The following is a 19,800-nucleotide window of genomic DNA, read 5'->3' on the forward strand; positions in this document are numbered from 1 at the left end:
ACGAGTCAGTCGCAGAGCATTTTTATTTTTACCTTGTTTAAGGAATATTTTTTTTACTAAAGTAAAGTTAATATGTGAAAAAACGAAACGCTAATTATATTTCTAGGAATAGAGGAGCAATTATATGTCCGCTACTATACGCTGGCGTAAGTAGTAAGAGTGACGCTACCATTCGTTTAGAGTATAACCCGCTCGTTGATTCAATGTTCTAGCTAAGGGATAATAATAGGTGTTTTTAGTTGTACGCGCAGAAATACCGGTAGTGAAATATAAAAGAGTGCGCAAGTGTTTATATATATGTTTTAAGGAATAGAGGAGCAATGATGTCCGCTACTAAAGGTAGTAAGTGTGACGCTCCCTTCCATTAGTTTTAAGGTTATGTCTTCCCCTACGAATTCATTGTGTACACAGAGGTACCCGTAGCAAGAGGAATGACACTGTCATTGTAGCGCAATGACATAAGAATGACTTAGTCTGCATGACTTTTAGTTTGTTAAAACACCATAGTTAGGCGTAAGCCAACTTGTAATGAAAAGTAGAACGAGACGTAAGCGGTATTCAAGGCGTGGAGTATTTCACATATTAACGAGATTTTTTTTGTTATTATCCATATATTTATTGTCTCTTTCAGCTATTTATTAAAGGATAGCTTAATATTCCTCCTTTTGCGTTTTCTAGCTTTGAATTTTAAATACCTTAAATTTCATGTGTATTTATATTATGATATTTATATTTCAAGTTACGGCATTCCTTAATGTTTAAATAAACACTCTTCAGCATTATTCAACAGATTTCGTGTGGTTATTTAATCGCATCGCAAATCACTAAATAGCGATAAAAGTTAAAAAGGTTGTTTAAATTAAGGCAAAACTGGTTGTCATTTTTTTTCATTAAATAACGATGAAGTATTGCGAATAGTATAATCAATCAAGCCCTCCCCTTAGGTATAATCACGTTTACATTCCGTCAGCTTACGATAGGTTTAAACACGCAAGTTTAATCTCTGCACCGAAAGCACGATTCATTCGTTGTTTTCCTTTTGTTCCTTCGAACTCAGGATATGTGCAGTCGCAAGACTCAAGTCCAGGATTTTTCTTCCATCTAAGTCGCCAGATTTCCGTGCGTAAATTTTCACATTCGACTTAGCGGAAGAAACATATCTTATTTCAGTCTCCAAGAGAGAGAATTTGATGACACCTTTTTTTTTCCGTCCAGTGTCGGGATGGATGCGGAATTTGTTGTAGATGAACTTTACACTCCTCAGCTGGCTTCGGCAATGAAATTCCTAGTCTCCAAACGAGGTGTGAATAATAGCCTCTTCAAGGGCGCTTATTTATGCGATTTTTTTTTCTCGTTTCTTCAGAATTTTCAAAAGTTTCCCGAATGAAATTTAATTACTTCTTACAGATTAATTTCGTGTTAATCTTCGTACAGTAGGTAATAGCGAGTAATTGTGTTTATATTTTAATCTCCCACACGTCATAGACTTTAGTTGAAGTAATATCATACGAAATCCTATAATTTTCTCCCGGCCCGGCGTCATGATGTTCATTTACGGTTCCGTTTCAATTTTTTTTCCTAAGGCGACCATAAAAAGTAGTTTTGTTTACCTTATTAGGCTAAAAACTCAAAAGCGTGGATTTAGACGCCTACAGTTGTCATGGGTCAAGTGTAATCTCTTACGCGACGAGCATTTATGCTAAGTGACGAAGAAAATCCACGGCGGGTTATAGCATTATTATTATTCCTCTTTTCTGTTTAACGCAATGCCTTATATATTTTTTCCCCTTTATTCTCAGAACCGTAAATTTACTTCACAGATAGCCAAGAAATGTTTTCTAAATCAATAACCCAGTTTAGTTTCAGTTTTGAATTTACTGTTATCCTATTAATAATTTGGAACTTCATTTTAACTGTTTATTTATGCTATACGTCAGGCGTATGCAAGCGCAAACAAACCTTGACTAGTGAGCGTTAACAGTACGTCACTATGTCGCCTTGATTTATTCATCCATTTTTATGTATTTTTGTAATTAATGATCTTAACGTCATTGGAGCCATGTCATTTACTCTTTTATTATATTTTAGTGATCCCGAATTTACTTGTGGCTAGGTCCGTTTTAACAGCTGTGACGTTACCAAATTTTGGGTTAATTTTTTTTTCGTCAGTTCCTCATTTTTACAATGCTTTGACACTTCTGACATGATATTAATGGATTTCGTCGGGTTAACTTTCTGATACCAGGGGATATATTTGATACCATCTACATATTACTTTTATATATTTATCAATATTTAATCCTACATATTTTTGTTTATTTTACAGTGCCATGTCATAACTTTAGTTTCATATTGCACATTATTTTATATTTTGGGAGAAGCCAGGGGCTATATATATATATATATATAAAATTTAGTCAATATATACATATTACTTTTGATGCAGTCAGATTTTCATTTTAATGGTGTTCCAGTGTTAAGGCGTCAAATGACATTTTCCGCCTTTTATTTTATTTAGCCTTCATTCAAACTTTGTTTTATAATTTATATCACTTATTGGGCAGTTTATTTTATTTAGCTTCCTTACTTTTACTCATGATTTTCACTTGTCTATAAAAGACGATTACTTTACACATTTTTTATATATTTTTTTAATATTGAATGACTGTGAGCAATGTAGTTTATTCCTATGTCCAACCTGTTTCCTCCCCTGTTCGGGAATTCCAAGAGTTCAAGGAATTTCGAAAAGTCCAGTGATTTTTTTGAGGCCGGAAGAAGAACGCATTCCTGAAGGCTTTGCAGCTCACCAGCCTCCTTTGGTTTTCAGCGGTGTATGTCACGTAGCAGCACCGAAAATCCTATTCCAAGTGACATCCCAGGATCGGATCAGCGTCACAAACATCAGAAGAAATGTCATCTTACAGAGCAAACCCCCCCCCCCCCCCACGACTCTAACCCCCTTAAGAAGAAGCATGAACATCTTTCATGTACATCGTCCCCTTTTGCTCTGTAAGGCCAGGCAGTGTCCTTCACCACATATTGGAACTTTCCGGGTACAGTCAACGACCCAAATGTGTTGAGACCTAGCCCTGTGGATTAGCAACCTGCCAGGCCACCTGTGACGTTTCATCCTACCAGTGGCCATAATTACTGTATGCAATGGCGTCTGCTGTGAACTTTCGGGGCCCTATCCTAACATCCCCCCACTGTTCGCCATTGGACAAGGCATATTTTTGGGGCTTGGAACCGCTATTTGGAGTGGCTTCCCATGGACTACCCTGTGTTCGCCCGCCCCACGGCCAACGCCTTTTCATCTGACCTTTGCTGACCAGTATTCCGGAACTTTCCACACCGGGATTCGAATCCGGTCCCCCAGTGAAAATGATCGGTCAAGGACCGTGTATGTCACAGAACAGTGCTTCGTACCCCAGGACTCCGGGGTTGGAATGTATTTGGATTGCCCTGCCGTCTCATTTCTCAGGTCATAGTGTGCACACATAGTGTGCTAAGAACGTCAGTGGCAAGTGCAAACATAACCTTCATCTATTTTTTTAATCTTCGTGTGGTTGTGCGCAGTCCAGTGGAGTTTGGTGTTTACCACGGTCCTTTAATCTCGCCTCGAACTGTCATCCTGATGAGGCGGAAGATTGCGAGCATGCGGCATTAAAGTTTCTCACGGATTACGTTCCGTGCTTATTTAGCATTTGTTCAGAAGCAAGTCGCATGTATCGCGTTACGATGCAGTGTGTTGAACTTTCCGCTGACTCCACGGACCTGCGAACAACACTTTATATCGCATGTTGACCAACTGTCAGCATTGTTGATTACGAAAGACTCTTCCAGCGTGTGGCTAATGAAAACAAAAGACTTTCTTTCAGCTTTCAAGCTTGAGCTTAATTCTGTTCCATTTAATTTTCGGTGAAGGGTCTCCGACATTTTTTTTATTATTTTATTTTATGTAACCTTTTTTTTCATGTAATAAACAACAACCTTTTAAATTTTGGTGAATGGCAGAAGGTTCAATTTAAACTTTTCATGACTACAATTTCAATTTTAGAAATTGTCTTCCAAGAGGGGGTGTCGTACCATACCCCTTTCGATTAAGAAATATTGACCCTGGCAGGCCTTGTCAGCTCCTTTCCTTTAGAAAGCTTATTCTACACATTCTGAGCAGGAGCTGACAAGGCCTGCCAGGGTCAATATTTCTTAATCGAAAGGGGTATGGTACGATATTGTCAAATCGCAATAGGCGAAATATGCTTAAGCGTTAACTAACACGAGAAAAGTTGATAAATGTCAGCATGAGCGATATTTATATTTTATTGGATGAACAAGCGCCGCGTGGGAAGGGTACACGGTAAGTTATATTCTTTTAAAAAATAATTAAAAATACTTGAGACTGACATGCACTTCGGTTTATATTAAAAACCGGTGGTCTTTCATAAACCGCTTTCGTAATTTACTATCCCAATCTATAACTACTGGTCAAAGAATACGCAAGTACGTTGCGAAGAGTGACGAGTTTCAACCTTGCCATGATTATGTCTTGTCACAAGACAATCATGGCAAGGTTGAAACTGTTCTTGTGCGTATTCTTATTAGCCTAACTTGCAACGAACTTTGAAAAGCATGATTTGGGTGGCTAACCGCATAAAGGGTTAAATCCACAATGAAAAATCAAATATGCCGCTCGATTTGATACGCATAGCGGAAAGGACGGCCCCGATAGAAAAGCCGCAAACGAAAAGCATCAATATTCTGCGGTAACAATAAAACACATCTCTATTTAGGTCACAACTTTATTCCGGGACGTTTCAACTAGGCTTATTAATAATAATAATAATAATTGGCAGGAGATAAAAGCGACTTCCGAGTAGACCGAACTACCTGCTGCCCTGATACTAGCGCCACCATGTGTCATATTGTTTGTCTTATCTCAGTAATGAGTTGTCCGCAGTTTAGTCGCTTTGACCTTGACTTTACTTCGTGGAAAACAATCATGTTGATACATACACGCAAACTGACTGTGTGCGCGTATGTTTAAATGACTTTAAAGGAGTGTTCAACTCAGCCAAAGTAAGCAAAATAAACCTACTACTCTGAAATATTCACAGCCCGACCAAATTAGTGTTGGAAGGAGTGCGAGTTATTTGGTAACACATTTTGCGTTGGATCACCGTTTACAAGTTTACGTAGGCGATGTACATTCTGAAATAATACAGTGCACAATACTATTTTAAACAACATAAACAATGCCAACCTAATTGCAAGTCAGTCCGTTTACGTTAAAGTTACGAATTGTTGAAGCATACAGAAAATAGAATGAGCGAAAACAAGTGATAATCGAGAATCATAAAATCTCGGAACACGGAAGAATTTGTACGGCTACAAGATTCTACTTAAACACAAAGTAAATCATTGTTCTTTTCTTGAAGACGCACATCCTTGTTTTTAACGAGCGTAAAATGGATTTGCGAATGAATGAACTTCAACTATGTCTTGTTTCGATTACTATCTTGAGAATCCTCACATATGATTTATTGGCTATAAACTGTTCGTTACATGTTAATTTCACTTCACACATTCGTCAGCTCATTACTTTTACATTTTGTTAGTGGTGTTTTATGGCAATATGTTTACAGCATACGTATTTCACGTGAATGACAGTATACAAACACCCCCAATGGGATCAATTACAGCGGAGTGGTTAACACAGAGCGCTACGAGTCCCGGGTTCGAATCCCGACATGGGCATGACTGTTCTTCATTGATTTCATAGTGTCATCACTCATTCTCACCTTCAGGATTAGCCAAAAGTGGCAGAAAAGTGAATTAAAATAAACTAAAATCAAACAACCAATCGGAGGTCAATATAATATTGCTTCGTGCTTTTTTAAGCCGAAAAGTGGATTTAACGTAAGCTGCATGGTAGTTCCCAAAGCAACAAGGGCCAACTTACTGTATATTCCCGGCGACTTCATTCTTGTAGGCTATCTCATAGGATAATTATATGCGGTGTTGTGTGTTGTCTTGCTTAGCCCTTACTTCTTTTTTTGCTTCCACCAAGACTCGTCTTTTATTGTCAACATACTTTACGTTAGAATTTCAAAAAGTGTGGCGACAGACACTACAGAGGCCTCGCCTGTATCGTTCTCGTCTCAATTTTTAAAGGGCCGTCTCGTTCTCGGTATAGGCACTGGCGTACGCAGATGGGGGCTGATGGGGTTAACATAATTTCATAATGCATGGTGTAAATTAACATAATTCTTCCTCGAGGACATTTCGAGTGAGGCTCAAACTTCGTTAATTACCCACTGAAACGCAATACTCGACTAATCATGGTATAGTGGGATGCTCACTAATTTTTATCTTGTAGCCTAGTGTTTAAGGAATGGATTTTTAAGTATGCTGGTACAGTGGGATGTACAAGTATTGCTCGGTAAGTTGTTCAATACTATTTTCCTTAATTTTTCGCTTGCATCCTACGTGTTTTTAAGGAAAAGATTATTACGTATGCTGCTCCAAAGGATGTCAGCAGCTTGTTTGGCGTTTTGTTTCAATGCACGGAGCTCTCATTATGCAAACGAAGAGACTACGCATGATGATGGGCAATTTGATTGCTAAACCTTATGCATCCTACTGTAGCTTGTTTGGCATTTTATTTCCATTCTTGAAGCTCTCAATGTAGCCATCTGTTTACTGACACTTTTATTTCAATTCATGGTCATCACACTGGAAAATTGTGTGGTGTGAATTAGGGATGGCCAGATCCGGATCCGGAATTTCCGGATCCGGCACTTTTGGATCCGGATCCGTGTTGCCATCCCACATGCGCTTCTTTGGAAAGTAAGAATGTGTTTATAACACAGTGTGTGTGCGCGATTTGTAATTCATTAATACACTTACAAGGGAGGTCTAAGTCTCCCCCTCCGATTTCCATGAAACTTGGCAGGTGTATAGAGGGGCCCAAAGGAAGAAATACGTGTTTTTGTGTTTCAGCTAAAAAACTGTTTTAGGGGGCAACCCCCCCCCCTCAAATGTCAAGATGAGGAGAAATTGAAGTGGGGATCTGACCCCGAAACCACGTAAATGTGGCATAGGAAGAAACAGGGGGCATAGGGTCTCTCTATACACCTGCCAAATTTCATGGAAATCGGAGGGGGACACAGGGGTCAGATGATCCCCACGTCAATTTGTCCCCATCTTTACATTTGAGGCGGGTTTTGTCCCCTAAAACAGTTTTTTTAGCCGAAACAAAAAAAAAAAACACGTATTTCTTCCTTTGGGTCCCTCTATACACCTGCGAAGTTTCATTAAAATCGGAGAGGGACACAGGGGTCAAATGCCCACTTAAATTTGTCCTCATTTTGAAATTTGAGGGGGTTTGCCCCCTAAAACAGTTCTTTAGCCGAAACAAAGAAACACGTATTTCTTCATTTGGGCCCGTTTATACACACACCTGCCAAGTATCATGGAAATCGGAGGGGGACACAGGGGTCAGATCCTCACTTCAATTTGTCCTCATTTTGACATTTGAGGGGGTTTTGCCCCCTAAAATCCGTTTTTTGGGCCCCACTATACACCTGCCAAGTTTCATGGAAATCGGAGGGGGACGCTTAGATAACCTCCCTTGTTAGTCTTACACTTTGTAATTATATAACACTGCATATATTATAATGTTTTATTTTAATTTGTAAAACTGTAACTGTAGAAAAATTGTATAATTTTCTTATAACATTTCTATCTTGTTATATGTGTTAAAGGTTTCATCCTAAAATGGAATGTCTCACATTTATGTGTGTTTCCATTTCCAATACATTCGAATGAATACATATTCGTTTCAATGGCATTTACAAAATCATCTCTGACATTTTATGTTAAACAAGTAAGATTATTTTTGTGCACGAGTGTGTTAGCCGATCCGTAGCAAAGTATTTTAGGAACAACACTTGAAAAAATTCTTGTAGGAATAACTAACGAAAAATTTCTTTGTAATCGAAGAGCATAATACCTTTTAAGGTGTGGTAATATTATAATGGGATTGAGATACGAAACTCTCGGATCCGGATCCGGATTTTCGGATCCTGAACTTTTGGATCCGGAACTTTCAGATCCGAAACTTTCGGATCCGGATCCGTTTGGCCATCTCTAGTGTGAATAAGAATGTTGATCGACAATTCGCCTACTGATACTTTTGCCGTTGGGTGTACCAAGACGAGAATGAGACCAGACACTTCGAGATTTACCGATGCGTGATTCGTTCGCGACTTTGGAAAACTATAATGTATTTATTGAGATATACCAAACGGATATCAAACCCGATTATTTACAGATAGGTCATATATTTTGCTTGTCATAATTGCGATAGTTTATTCATTAGTGGTAACTGTGGGCTTGTGCAGCATGTTTACATACATGAAATTCAGTTTTCAAGGGTTCGTAGCGTCGAACATGAAAGAAAGGCATTACTAACAAAGTTTTTTTCCAGGGCCTCCCCGATGCCCTAGTGGTAACGTCGCTGCCTTGTAACGAAGGGGTTCAATACCCGTTGGGGGCACATAGGTCCACTCTCGATTAGTCTATCTGTGCACAAAGTAGACTTAAAATATCCTCAACTCAAACCAAGGACGAATTTAGCGGGGATCCGGACCCCTCCCCCTCAAAAGACTTAGTAAGTAATAAAATTAAATAATGAAATAACTAAAATTAAATAATGAAAATATACCTGCTATTTAATCGAGGGTCATTTATATCCGCCGAACTTATTGGAAGGCAAGGATTATCGATTATATTGCGATCATACGGCTTTGAATGACAGTACTAAAAGAATAATTACTTATAATAATATGCGTAAATATTAGCAGGAACTTTTCTATTCGTTAACTGGATCTAATATTATTCTTTTATATTCAATAAATATCCAATCCTTTATCCATTTCACACTACTTTCCTTGCCAGGGCAGTTTTTATTCTTTGATTTTGCCGATCTTAACCCTGACATTCGCTACGAGACTCGGTGGCAAGCGGCCCGGCGTCAGCGCTTGTCTTTCTCGGTGAACGGGGTCCGCGACAGTCGCACGCTCTCTTTCCCTTTCTGTTGACGTTGCAGACTGACGCCAGTATAATCCTCCCTCGGAAGTTGTGTTGTGTCGTGTCCGTGTTTTGAAGACTGTGGATTAATATGGCACCACAAAAGTTTACATTACAACAAAGCATTTATCTTGTCGCTGATACTTCGGAAAGAGGAATTGCGGAGAAGTGGGACGACGTTTTGCAACGAAATTTCCTGGTGTTCCCGTTCCACATAGGACCACTATATTAAACCTCGTAAAAAAGTTTCGAGTAACAGGGTCAGTTCTGAATAAAAGTGGAATGAAAACCCCACATGTACTTACTGAGGAAAAACTAGATGAGATAGGTGAGATGGTTAGAACAGTCTCCTCGGAAATCTATTCGCCGCCTCTCACGAGAAAGGGGTGTTTCAAAAACCACAGCATTTAGAGCCGCTAAAATTCTCAAATCTAAAAAATAAAGTATATAATGACAATGCGCACACCATCCGTGAGTTAAAAGAGAGTATTGTACGAGAAATCTGGAGAATTACAGTAGACGAACTTGAACGTGTAAAAGCCAATTTCCTTCGAAGATGCCAGGAATGTGTTGCAGTAGAGGGACATCATTTTCAACACCTTCTGTAGTCGAGGTTAGTACACAATATGAAAACTGTAATTTTTAACCTACTCTAGCGACTGTCGCGGACCCCGTTCACCGGGAAATACAAGCTCTGACGCCGGGCCGCCTACCGCCGAGTCTCGTAGCGAATGTCAGGGAATCCTCTGTATATGAAAGCTAGATAATGAGTAGGTACATGCAGTTATATTATTCTTCAACAGTCTTTTTTACCTATTCATGTAATAAAATGTAATATTAATTAATTTGAATATTTTAATTAGTTTAATATAATTATAATTATTTTAATTTAAACAGTATTATTATTGTCATTATTATTATTGCTTTCAGACACTTCGTTAATCGGACCCCCGCCCGAAATTTATTTCGAGATACGTGCCTCACTCAAACAAATAAAAGTTGATTACTTTAATGTCCTCTATACGCTGTTAACCTTTGTACGGTGACACGCTGTGCATAGCGAGACCACAATGTCAACCCTCCTCTTCACACCACTACTACTTTTGACGTACTCCCGTACAAAGTGATAGCTAGCTGGGCCCAAAGCGGATTCAATGATGGATCGATGAATTTAGCTCTGCAAATTGGAATCTAGAGGCACAAGGGGCTCTCCCGTTCGTTTTCCACTTCGCTTTGAAGTTATTTGCAGAACAGCAAAATCTCCTTTCTCGCTACAATACCCCACAAGAACCTTGCACAAGACGAAACTGCCGACTCGCACTTGGTTCGATGTGTATGTAATCATTTCACCTTTGAATAACAGGCAAATTCCAAATAGACAGAGCCTATCTCCGTAGCGGAGTGGTGAACATAGCGCGCTACGATGTCAATGGTCCCGGATTCGAATCCCGGTCTGGGCGCGGGTGTTCTTTGTGAGTGTCGATTCATCAATTTCAATCCTTATCTTCGCAATTAGCCAAAAGTGGCAGAAACGAAGATACGGAGATGTTTAAATTTCGCTTGACCGCCATAATAGCCGAATGGCTAGCTTTCGAGCCTTGGTGCGAACAATCTCGGGTTGGTGGATTTTTGGAGACAACATTATTTCAACCTCCTTAATGTTAAACACATCCTCTCGGGTGTTGAAGATGAAACTGGCAGTGTAGACAATATCACCAACAATTTGTGCATATTTGAGTACAAGAGCTTGTCACAATTTTCTACTGCCTAGAATGCAGACCCTAGACATGTCTTTTCAGTTACTGTTTGCCACATTTTTCATTCATATTTGAAAATGTAAAAAATATCAACCAGGCCATCCAACAGTTTGACACACTGTTCCAATGAATGAGGAATAGGCATTTCATATAGGAATAAGTTGTTGCAATTTTTCAATGTGTTGACTGTATTCAGAGAAACTTGGGTTCATTTGTACTGCAAAATGGTCCAAAAATGAACAACAGTAAAGTTTCTACTATTAGTGTATACGATTTCACAAGTCACCCTACTGAATATTGATACTTTTCTGTCCATCTTGTGTCAAACAACTTGAGAACGTTACAGAACTTCCCTACCCTATCTATCTTGCACTGCATTTTTTACAACCAAATTACTTTGAGAAGATTAATTTATTTGCATTATTTTACTTCGCTTTTTGTGCCACTTTTGGCTAATTTCCGAAGATCGGGATGAGTGATGACATGATGAAATTGATGAATGGACACCCACAAACGCTCATGCCAATTCCCGATGAGCTTACCACGGGGGGCTGCTCCTTTGAGAAAACTCGAGGGGAAGATTTTTAACTGATTTGACAGCCTCAATATCGCAGAAATTCCACAGAAATGGGCAATATCCAGGGTTAAAATATGTGCTGAACAATGTACAAAAATTGCTTTTGGACACACTGAAATTATCTATCTCACCCCTTAATTCTACCAACCATTACATCAGCACCATCATATTCTTAACCAACTATTTTTTTCCTTCTAAATCTACACCCACTCAAGCCAGAGAGAGTAGAAGTACTACTAATAGCTTTATTTTGTTGGACATGGCATTTAATTGCTGCAACTGACAGCCTGTAAATCACAGAAAACATATATACTGTATGCTTTCAATTCCCACTTCTCTGAGGAATGATAAAAAAAGCTCTCGCAGGGTTAAAAATGTTTTGTGCGGGGGAAAGCCTCTGTACCCCCCCCCCCCCCTTTTCCGGTTAATTCGCACACTGCCAGTGGCAAGCATGAAGCTATTCCATACGGTTGCACAATCCTGTAGTCACAAAATTTCCACAGGTTATACGTTAATTTCGTGAAACGTTTTAAGTACAGACCATGCTTCCATTAAAATATATGGATGAATTAATTTACTTCAACGATATACGCTAATGAGTAAAGATTAACCAGAGTGCATACGGCGTATACCTTTGAATACAGCCCTGCGGTTGTATATATGCAGGATATAAAATGTCATTTTTCGACGACTTGTAGCATCGAAATGCGGAGTCTTCGAGCAAACTTATGAAAAGTTGTTGACCTTGATGTCCTCTACATACTGTGCTATAGTAGTCGTTTGTCGGCGACATCCTGTGTATCTACGTTAAAGAAAATTACAAGCAGCAAAAAGGTTGCAGTAAAATAAATTTCGATAGACAATCATTATTAATATTACACTGTGTATTTTGGAAAAAGACACTGCTCCAGGCACAATCTATTTTTATTATTTGCAAAACTTCTAGCAATTCTTCAGCTGTGGAGGCTCCTATTTCTATTCATTAATCCTAAGCCATTCTATGATTGCCAGAAATCGGCGGCGTCAGCTGCAGAATAACAGATTTTTGCTTCTGGCTTTCTGGCAGTGACCATCTGTTGCCACGTTTACATACGAAGGAACTCGCTGTCAGACAGCCAAATTAAGACCCTCCGCTTGGTCATGAACTGGCAACATTACAATCCCTCCTTCCCGAAGCACTCACCAGGAAAACAGGATTTTGTCAAAATAACCGTTCTGCGCTGTGATTGCACACAGTGTTGCCACATGAAGGGAAATTTCTTTTTTGCAGGGAAATTCGGACTGAAGTTGTAGCTAACAGGGAATTTCGATGAAAAATATCACAATTTCAGGGAAATTTTAAGACTTCTGACTCTATATTATTACAGTTTATGTCAAATTCCAGCTTCATATTCACATTTTTTTCTGATCCTTCTTATTTCTGCTCACTTGAATATAAACCTGTATCTATTTATATTTTTATTAAGTTTATTGTACGTCACCTTTCTGTATCTTCGGATAATTGTAACGATTAGAATTAACGATTTAATGGATTCCTGAGACATCTGAGCAGAAAGCGATGAAGCTTACATGTATGTGAAAAATGTGTGCAACATTTTTTTATTCATACGATCATGGACCAACGGAATTTTTACTACTACTACCACTGCTAATAATAATAATAATTATATTTGTTTAGGTTAAAGGAAAAAAAATGGTCCAAAAAGGGAAATTGTGCCTTCAGATTGTGGCAACACTGATTGTACACCCGTTAGTATGCCGTCACAACTGTAGTGGCAAGGATGAGGGTCTCGCAGAAGCCGTGGTGGAAACGAGAGCAAGGACGGGGGGTAAAATAATTTGCTGCTAACAGTTCTTTACAATTGCGAAAAAAATGTCATGCATAATTTATTATTTTTTATTAGTTCAGCACAGGATAAATCTCCCAATTATGTTGAACATAATATACTATGCATAGGAAAAAAAGAAAACAGAATGAAAATGAAAATCTATATACACAATATTTACATGCACTAGTTAATGTATTTTTTTATTCAGAGCACTAAAGGAATCTGTGAATATATCAAATTCTACAGTTCCCAAATATTTCCAGAGAAATTAAAGTCTCCAAAGATTTCCTGGTGTCAGCTGGCACCCTCTAGAACATGGAAAGGATGGGGGCAGCAGAACAATTTCTTGACACACCTGAAAATTGCTAGAATTAATTTGATTTGGTGTGTTAAATCAATTTTATTCACCAAGGATATAATAAAAAAAAAAAAAATTGGTATCAATATTCTGGATACTAATCCCATCATCATGCATACACACTGTTCTGTATCATCTGAATTTACTGCATGTATACATTGCTATGGGGTCATAATGAATACTTACTGCATCTTTGTGTTATGGAGCATTGCACTATTATCTAGTCATGGTAATGATTACATGAATGTAATGAATGATTAAAAGACACTAACAAAGAACATCCATGGAAAATTCATTAGCAAGGTCGAAAGCTGACCATGTAATGTGCATGGCCGCTGAGGTGGTTGAATCTGTGTGTCCAATAAACTTTCATTAACATACTTTACATGGAACGAGCATTCATCATGTTTGCCAGAGTAATGGTAATAATGGCATATTTGAAACACTTAAGTTTGAGAGCATTTCTTAACTGTTAAGGAACCAAACTAAGTCAACAAAGATAACTGCGTTCGCGAATCTGGTGAAACCAGTTATTTTACAGGCTTAAGAATCAATCTATTTGAAAGTGCAGATGAAGCATTTTGTTTATAGAAAGTTTCCACATGGTGTTCTGGGAGAAATAAATTCTACTGCTACTGACTTTAAGAACAGTTGAGGCACACTCATCTTGTGCATGTTGCTCCCTGTTAAAATAAAGTTGTATTTTCCGAAGTAGTTCAGCTTGAAGCTATCATGCACACACATTGTCTGCAAGTAACAGACTACTTTAACTGAACAAACCAGCTTCCCGCTCCGTGCAGGAACGGACTTCACCCACCACATGAAAATTGACTTAAGGAACGCCATAATGAACTTCACCAAGTTCACGACAGGACATGTAGAACAGCCAGTGACCATAACTTATTTAATGCGTTAAACTCATGCGACTTGCAGAATGTGCCCATTGAGTGCAATTCTGCATTATCTTTCCCTCTCCGAGCACAATTTCCTGCATAGGTCTTTAAAATTAAAATCAATGTTCTTTGAATATTCCATCCATTTGCATTCTTCCCCCAGTGAGAAGTTATTTGTGAAATATTGAGTAAATTAGGCAGGTTTGGTTATTGCCTGCCATTTCTCCACATTTTTCTCCTCTTTTACATATATATATTTTTTAATCTGATGAACATCTTACATCAGCAAGTAGACAAGTTCAGTTTGAAAACCTTACTATATTTGCACTAACTTCTTATTTATATACATATAACATTTTAAAACATGAAAATGCAATTCCAGCAACTGAAAGGCTCCTAGCACTAAAATAAACTCCCTAAATGAATCCAACACCTGATCACATAACGTCTGGTCTTAAGCATGAACCCCCCTTTGCATGGCCGTATTTAGTGGGGGGTTTAGGGTTCAAACCCTCCCGAAACTTCTGGCATGTTGGATTAATGGGAGTTCAGAAACTAAAATTTGTAACACATTTTCAAAAAATTATTTGCAGTTTCACATAAATACAACACACACACAATTCTGAAATGATCGAGCTAGAATTTTCAAACATTTTGAATTCTGAAATTTGAGCGAAACTGATTCAATTCTCAGAATCGCAGCCCACCCGCGACCCCTTCATTTTTATTTCTGCTGTCCTTTCTCCAGTGGATCAGACTGAAAATTCCCTTGTGATTGTCCCAATCCAACTTTTAAATGCCCTGTTTAATAATGGTTTAAATCCCCATTTATAAAAGTTCAAACCTATATCCAGCTTCCTAGCACATTACATTCACTACCCTTCACCCATCGGTCGATATAGTACATAGGCTACATTTAACCTACATGCGGTCCTATAAAGCACATACTTGTATATAATGCTGTTTGGTAAGTATATGAACAATATGAGCGTCGGAGAGTGGGATCGAACTGGTCTATAGACCCCTCCCCCGAATTGACATCGTTTATTGCAAGTTACAAAATAGCAGAACATTTGTTAGTTTTATTGTTAATAACGGAAATAAAGTCCAGTTAGTTAGTATTCGAACAGAATAACCAAAGAAAAACAGCGTTAGATCGAAAAATTGAGGTTACAATACAGGCAGCAGGTTATGTTTTACCATTTAATCCAAAGAATAACTGGTTTCCACAGTTTTCAAAATTCCAAAAATTAAGTTTTATGTGAATGGTCAAACAACAAACTTTATGACTAAAATTTCTCTCTCTTACTTTTAAAGCTTTTTCTTGGGGTACCTAAAACTTAATAACAAAATCGTAGCTGTGCATTTCAGTACACATTGCATGGAAAAAAAAAAAAAAAAAAAAAGTAAGTAAGTTGTGCTGCATATTCACACTTCTGATGGACAGAGTAGAAAAATCGCTAACAGTTTGAACTAGTCATTTTTACAGAAGAAACTACTTACGCAAATCACTTTCTGTAGCATTGTTGAAGTTCCCGAATGTATTTTCTGTAATCGTTCCATCTTTTTTAGCCACAATTATTTTTTTTATCTATAAAAATATAGCAATTGCCGTTGCTTCCTCTACCTGAACCGAATGTTCCATGCATTTGATGACATAACCTCTCACTGTTTCCAACCATCCCGTCTTTTTCCAAGAAGACGATGTGAACCCAAATTTTATCTATTCTTGCCTAACCTAACCATGAATGGTTCGTGGGGCTATCCATCAATGGTTTTGTGGTTCATGTATTAGCATAATTTAAAACCCGGGAAAAAATAGAAAATTAATAACACGGAAGCAGGTTTTATTTCGTTTACAAGGTTGGAAACACTGCATACCCACTCCAAATAGACAAAACGCAAGCATGACTTGCGATAATCCAGAACGCTCGCGCCATATTGTGTCAAAAAGCAAAAAAAAAAAAAAAAAAAGGAACAACAATAATTACTCGTAACATGAAAACCTGACGTTATCTTCGTCAGAAATTCATAATTACACCTTATAGAATGTTCCGCAATGCACAATAAGCAAGTAGCAATGTTAAAAAGGACTAAATAAATGAGTTATAGGTGTTTTGACTAGATGAAACTAGTAATGAAAAATCTCCTCAAGGATATAAGAACAGCAATAATAATAACAACAATAATACTTTTGGAATCAGTTATTTATTATGAAATTTTAATTATTAATTAATAATCATTATTGTTATTATTGAAATTTCTTGCGACGCCCATGGGAACAATTATGAGTGACCCCCCCAATTTTTTTTTCTGCCTACGGCCATGCCCCTTTGAGCCTCACACAAAAAACCTAACTCAGTGTCCGAGTTGACCAGAAACAAAAAAAAATGGCTGCTTGCTGTAAAGCAGGTGTAAGCTACTTTTCAAATCATAATTTATCTGATAAATAATACATAGTGAAGCTTTTAACTGTGCTAATTGGTTTCGACAAATTTTGAACTTCTCCCACAGTCATTTCCATTATTCTAAAGCACTTCCAAGAACTTTTATAAAATTTGCGAAAAATCGTTAAACATTTGGAACCATTTCCCCAGCTGCTTTTCAGACTGAAATTTCTGTACAATTATCACCTCCTCCAGCTTCAAATCAACGTATGCATTTTCTAAAAACTTCAGACATTAATTTTCACTCATTTTGAAACATTTTCTTCGTCCTCCCACAAACCTTGCACATCATCCAGCATACGGAAGTCTGGCCACAGTGCGGTTTAGTCTCCCACATCCCACCCAGATTATTTTATTCTTCAAGCTTTTACTTTATATTCGATGATGGTCAGGTTAAGCATTCAGCTTTTCTCCATAACCTTGCCTGGTACTAATTTACTATTCCACAAACAAATTTCTTCATTTTTACACAAGAAACTACTTACGGTAATAAGTTCCTGTAGCATTAACTAACATCTGGAAGGTGTATTCTGTCATGTGGGAATGCATCATAACGGAAATTCATTATTTTTGTTGAAAAGTAATTCTCCGATGCATAATAGCCTTTGGCGCGCATCGTGCTTGTGTTTTGTCGATTGCAGGGTTTCCAACCACGCCATTGTTTTCCGAAAAGATGACGTGTTGTGGATGCGTGGTGAAATTCATACCGGGGGTGGAAGATCCACTGGATTTTGTAATTGGGTACTTGAAAAATGGGTAGCCCCACAAACCATTGACGGATAGCCCCAAAAACCATTCACGCATAGCCCCACGAACCATTTCCGGCATGGTTAGGTTAGGCAAGCATAGTTAAAATTTTGTTCGTAAAATAATGCGAAGAAGCTTAAAAAAAATCCACTTGAGCATTCTTTGGGTTACGAAGGTTGGAAACATTGCATCGACAAAACACAAGGACGACGTGCGATGATCTACGAAGGTGTACGCGCCATACTGTTTCTTAAGCAAACGAAACAACGCAAATAAAGAAGTACTCGTAATGTGAAAAATTGAAATTACTTTCATCAAAAAAACGTGAATACACCTTCAAGAATGTTCCGCGAAGCAGATAGGGGTAAATATGCGATAACGCCCGGTCACCTTTAACTCATTTATTTCCTTAATTTTACCACTGGTATTTACTTACCTTTTCTGCATTGCGGAACATTCTCTAAGGTGAAGTTATGCCTTTTTCCATAAAATAGTGTCAACTTTTCATATTACGAGTGATTATTTGTCTTCCTTGTTCCGCTTGGGTAACAGGCAATATGGCATGCACTCGTCATGGATCATTGCGCCGTGCTTGTGTTTTGTCGTTTTGGAGTGGGTATGCAGTGTTTCAATCTTCTTAACCGAAAAATACCTACTTTCGTGTTCATTATGTCATCACAAACCACTGACGGATAGCCCCAAAAACCATTCACGATAGCCCCACAAACCATTGCCGGATAGCCCCAAAAACCATTTCTGGCAAGGTTAGGTTAGGTAAGCAGTTAAAAAAAAAAATTCTCGTAAAAAAATGCACGTTTGGAAACACTGACGAGACCGTGTGACTTTCGACGCTCTCGTCATCTGCACGCACACAATGGAAACAATGGCATAATGTGGCAGGCAATGCAAGTTTCATACGTACAAAGTGCTTAATTCTTGTTCGGCAACATTCAAATACGAAGTTTTTAGTTTCCCGTGAAAGAAAATACCTCCAAGAACGTCCAGAATGCTAAAGAAACTCATTTCAGTAAGTACTTTCTCCTGTAAATTTGAAGAAATCCGTCCGGGCGATATCGCATATTTACCCCTATAGGTAAGTACGAATGTTAAAAGTGAGGAAACAAAGAAGTTACATGTGTTTGTGGAATAGTCAATTTTTACCCCTTGCCTTACTATTGCATCACAATAATAGGCGTGAAATGCCAGGAATTACATGGAAAATGTACAATTTCAGCTTTGTATCTCCGATGTTCACTTCAGAGGACCCATAAAAACACGTTTTCGCACGACAAATATCTCAAAATTACTTCTAAATGCAGTTTTATAACAAACAAAAATTGAAAGTGTTGAAAATTCATGGGTGGACAGATGTGTCATGGAACCTCTAAAACAACGAATCGCTAATGGAGTTGCCTTCGGAGATTTAATATGATATCCAATATATACGTTATTGTTGTGTTTCATAACAGACACTAGATCTAACACTATTAAGTAAGAAATTTAAATTACAAACCATATCCCAGAACGTGAGGAATTTCAGTCTTCCCGCAAAACTTGTTGGAGTCAGTTCGTCCGGTATGTGCAAGTAACGTAAATCGTAGTAAATCCCATAAACAAAATGTAAAAACGCAACAGAGTGGACAATCGCAATCATTGTTTCGGTGTATCCTACGCTCTTGGATGAAACAATCTTTAATTAAAGCACTTGGTACCATGCACACAATTCACCAGTCACGTTTACACTCAAGATAGGTAGAAAAGACGCAACTCATCATACGTCGAGTAGAGGACACACACCACATCACACGTTAATAAACAAACGAAAACCACAGTAATCTTATATTTTGTACAACACGATTGCTCGCGGAATGCGGTCTTGAATGGTGCATTAATCAATAAGGAAAACTTGGGGGAGAGCATAGGCAGGTGTAGTTTTGCCCGTCCGATTGGGGGGGGGGGGAGGGGGCTAGATGGAGCTAACTTTATTCATGCTTTTGTTTTATCCATTACAAAAATCATCACGGGCATTCTCCTTGGGAGACAGGTGATTCCCACCAGTGGCGTGCCCAAGGGTTAGGGGTTGATGGGGGTTATAACCCCCC

At 38.3% G+C, this 19,800-nt stretch overlaps 1 protein-coding gene across 1 annotated transcript in view; it reads right to left on the reverse strand.

The window, feature by feature from the left end:
- Positions 1-19,516, reverse strand: part of LOC145982057 (androgen-induced gene 1 protein-like) — a 32,869-nt gene extending 13,353 nt beyond the window's left edge. Inside the window, exon 1 of the mRNA XM_083115645.1 lies at positions 19,212-19,516. Coding sequence (XP_082971771.1) covers positions 19,212-19,352 — 141 coding nt within the window. The 5' untranslated portion in view covers positions 19,353-19,516. The remainder of the gene's footprint in view (positions 1-19,211) is intronic.
- Between the last annotated feature and the right edge of the window lie 284 nt (positions 19,517-19,800).

The sequence above is a fragment of the Lepisma saccharinum genome, chromosome 30 (assembly GCF_977018435.1).
Source record: "Lepisma saccharinum chromosome 30, izLepSacc3.1, whole genome shotgun sequence".
Lineage (NCBI taxonomy): Eukaryota > Metazoa > Arthropoda > Insecta > Zygentoma > Lepismatidae > Lepisma > Lepisma saccharinum.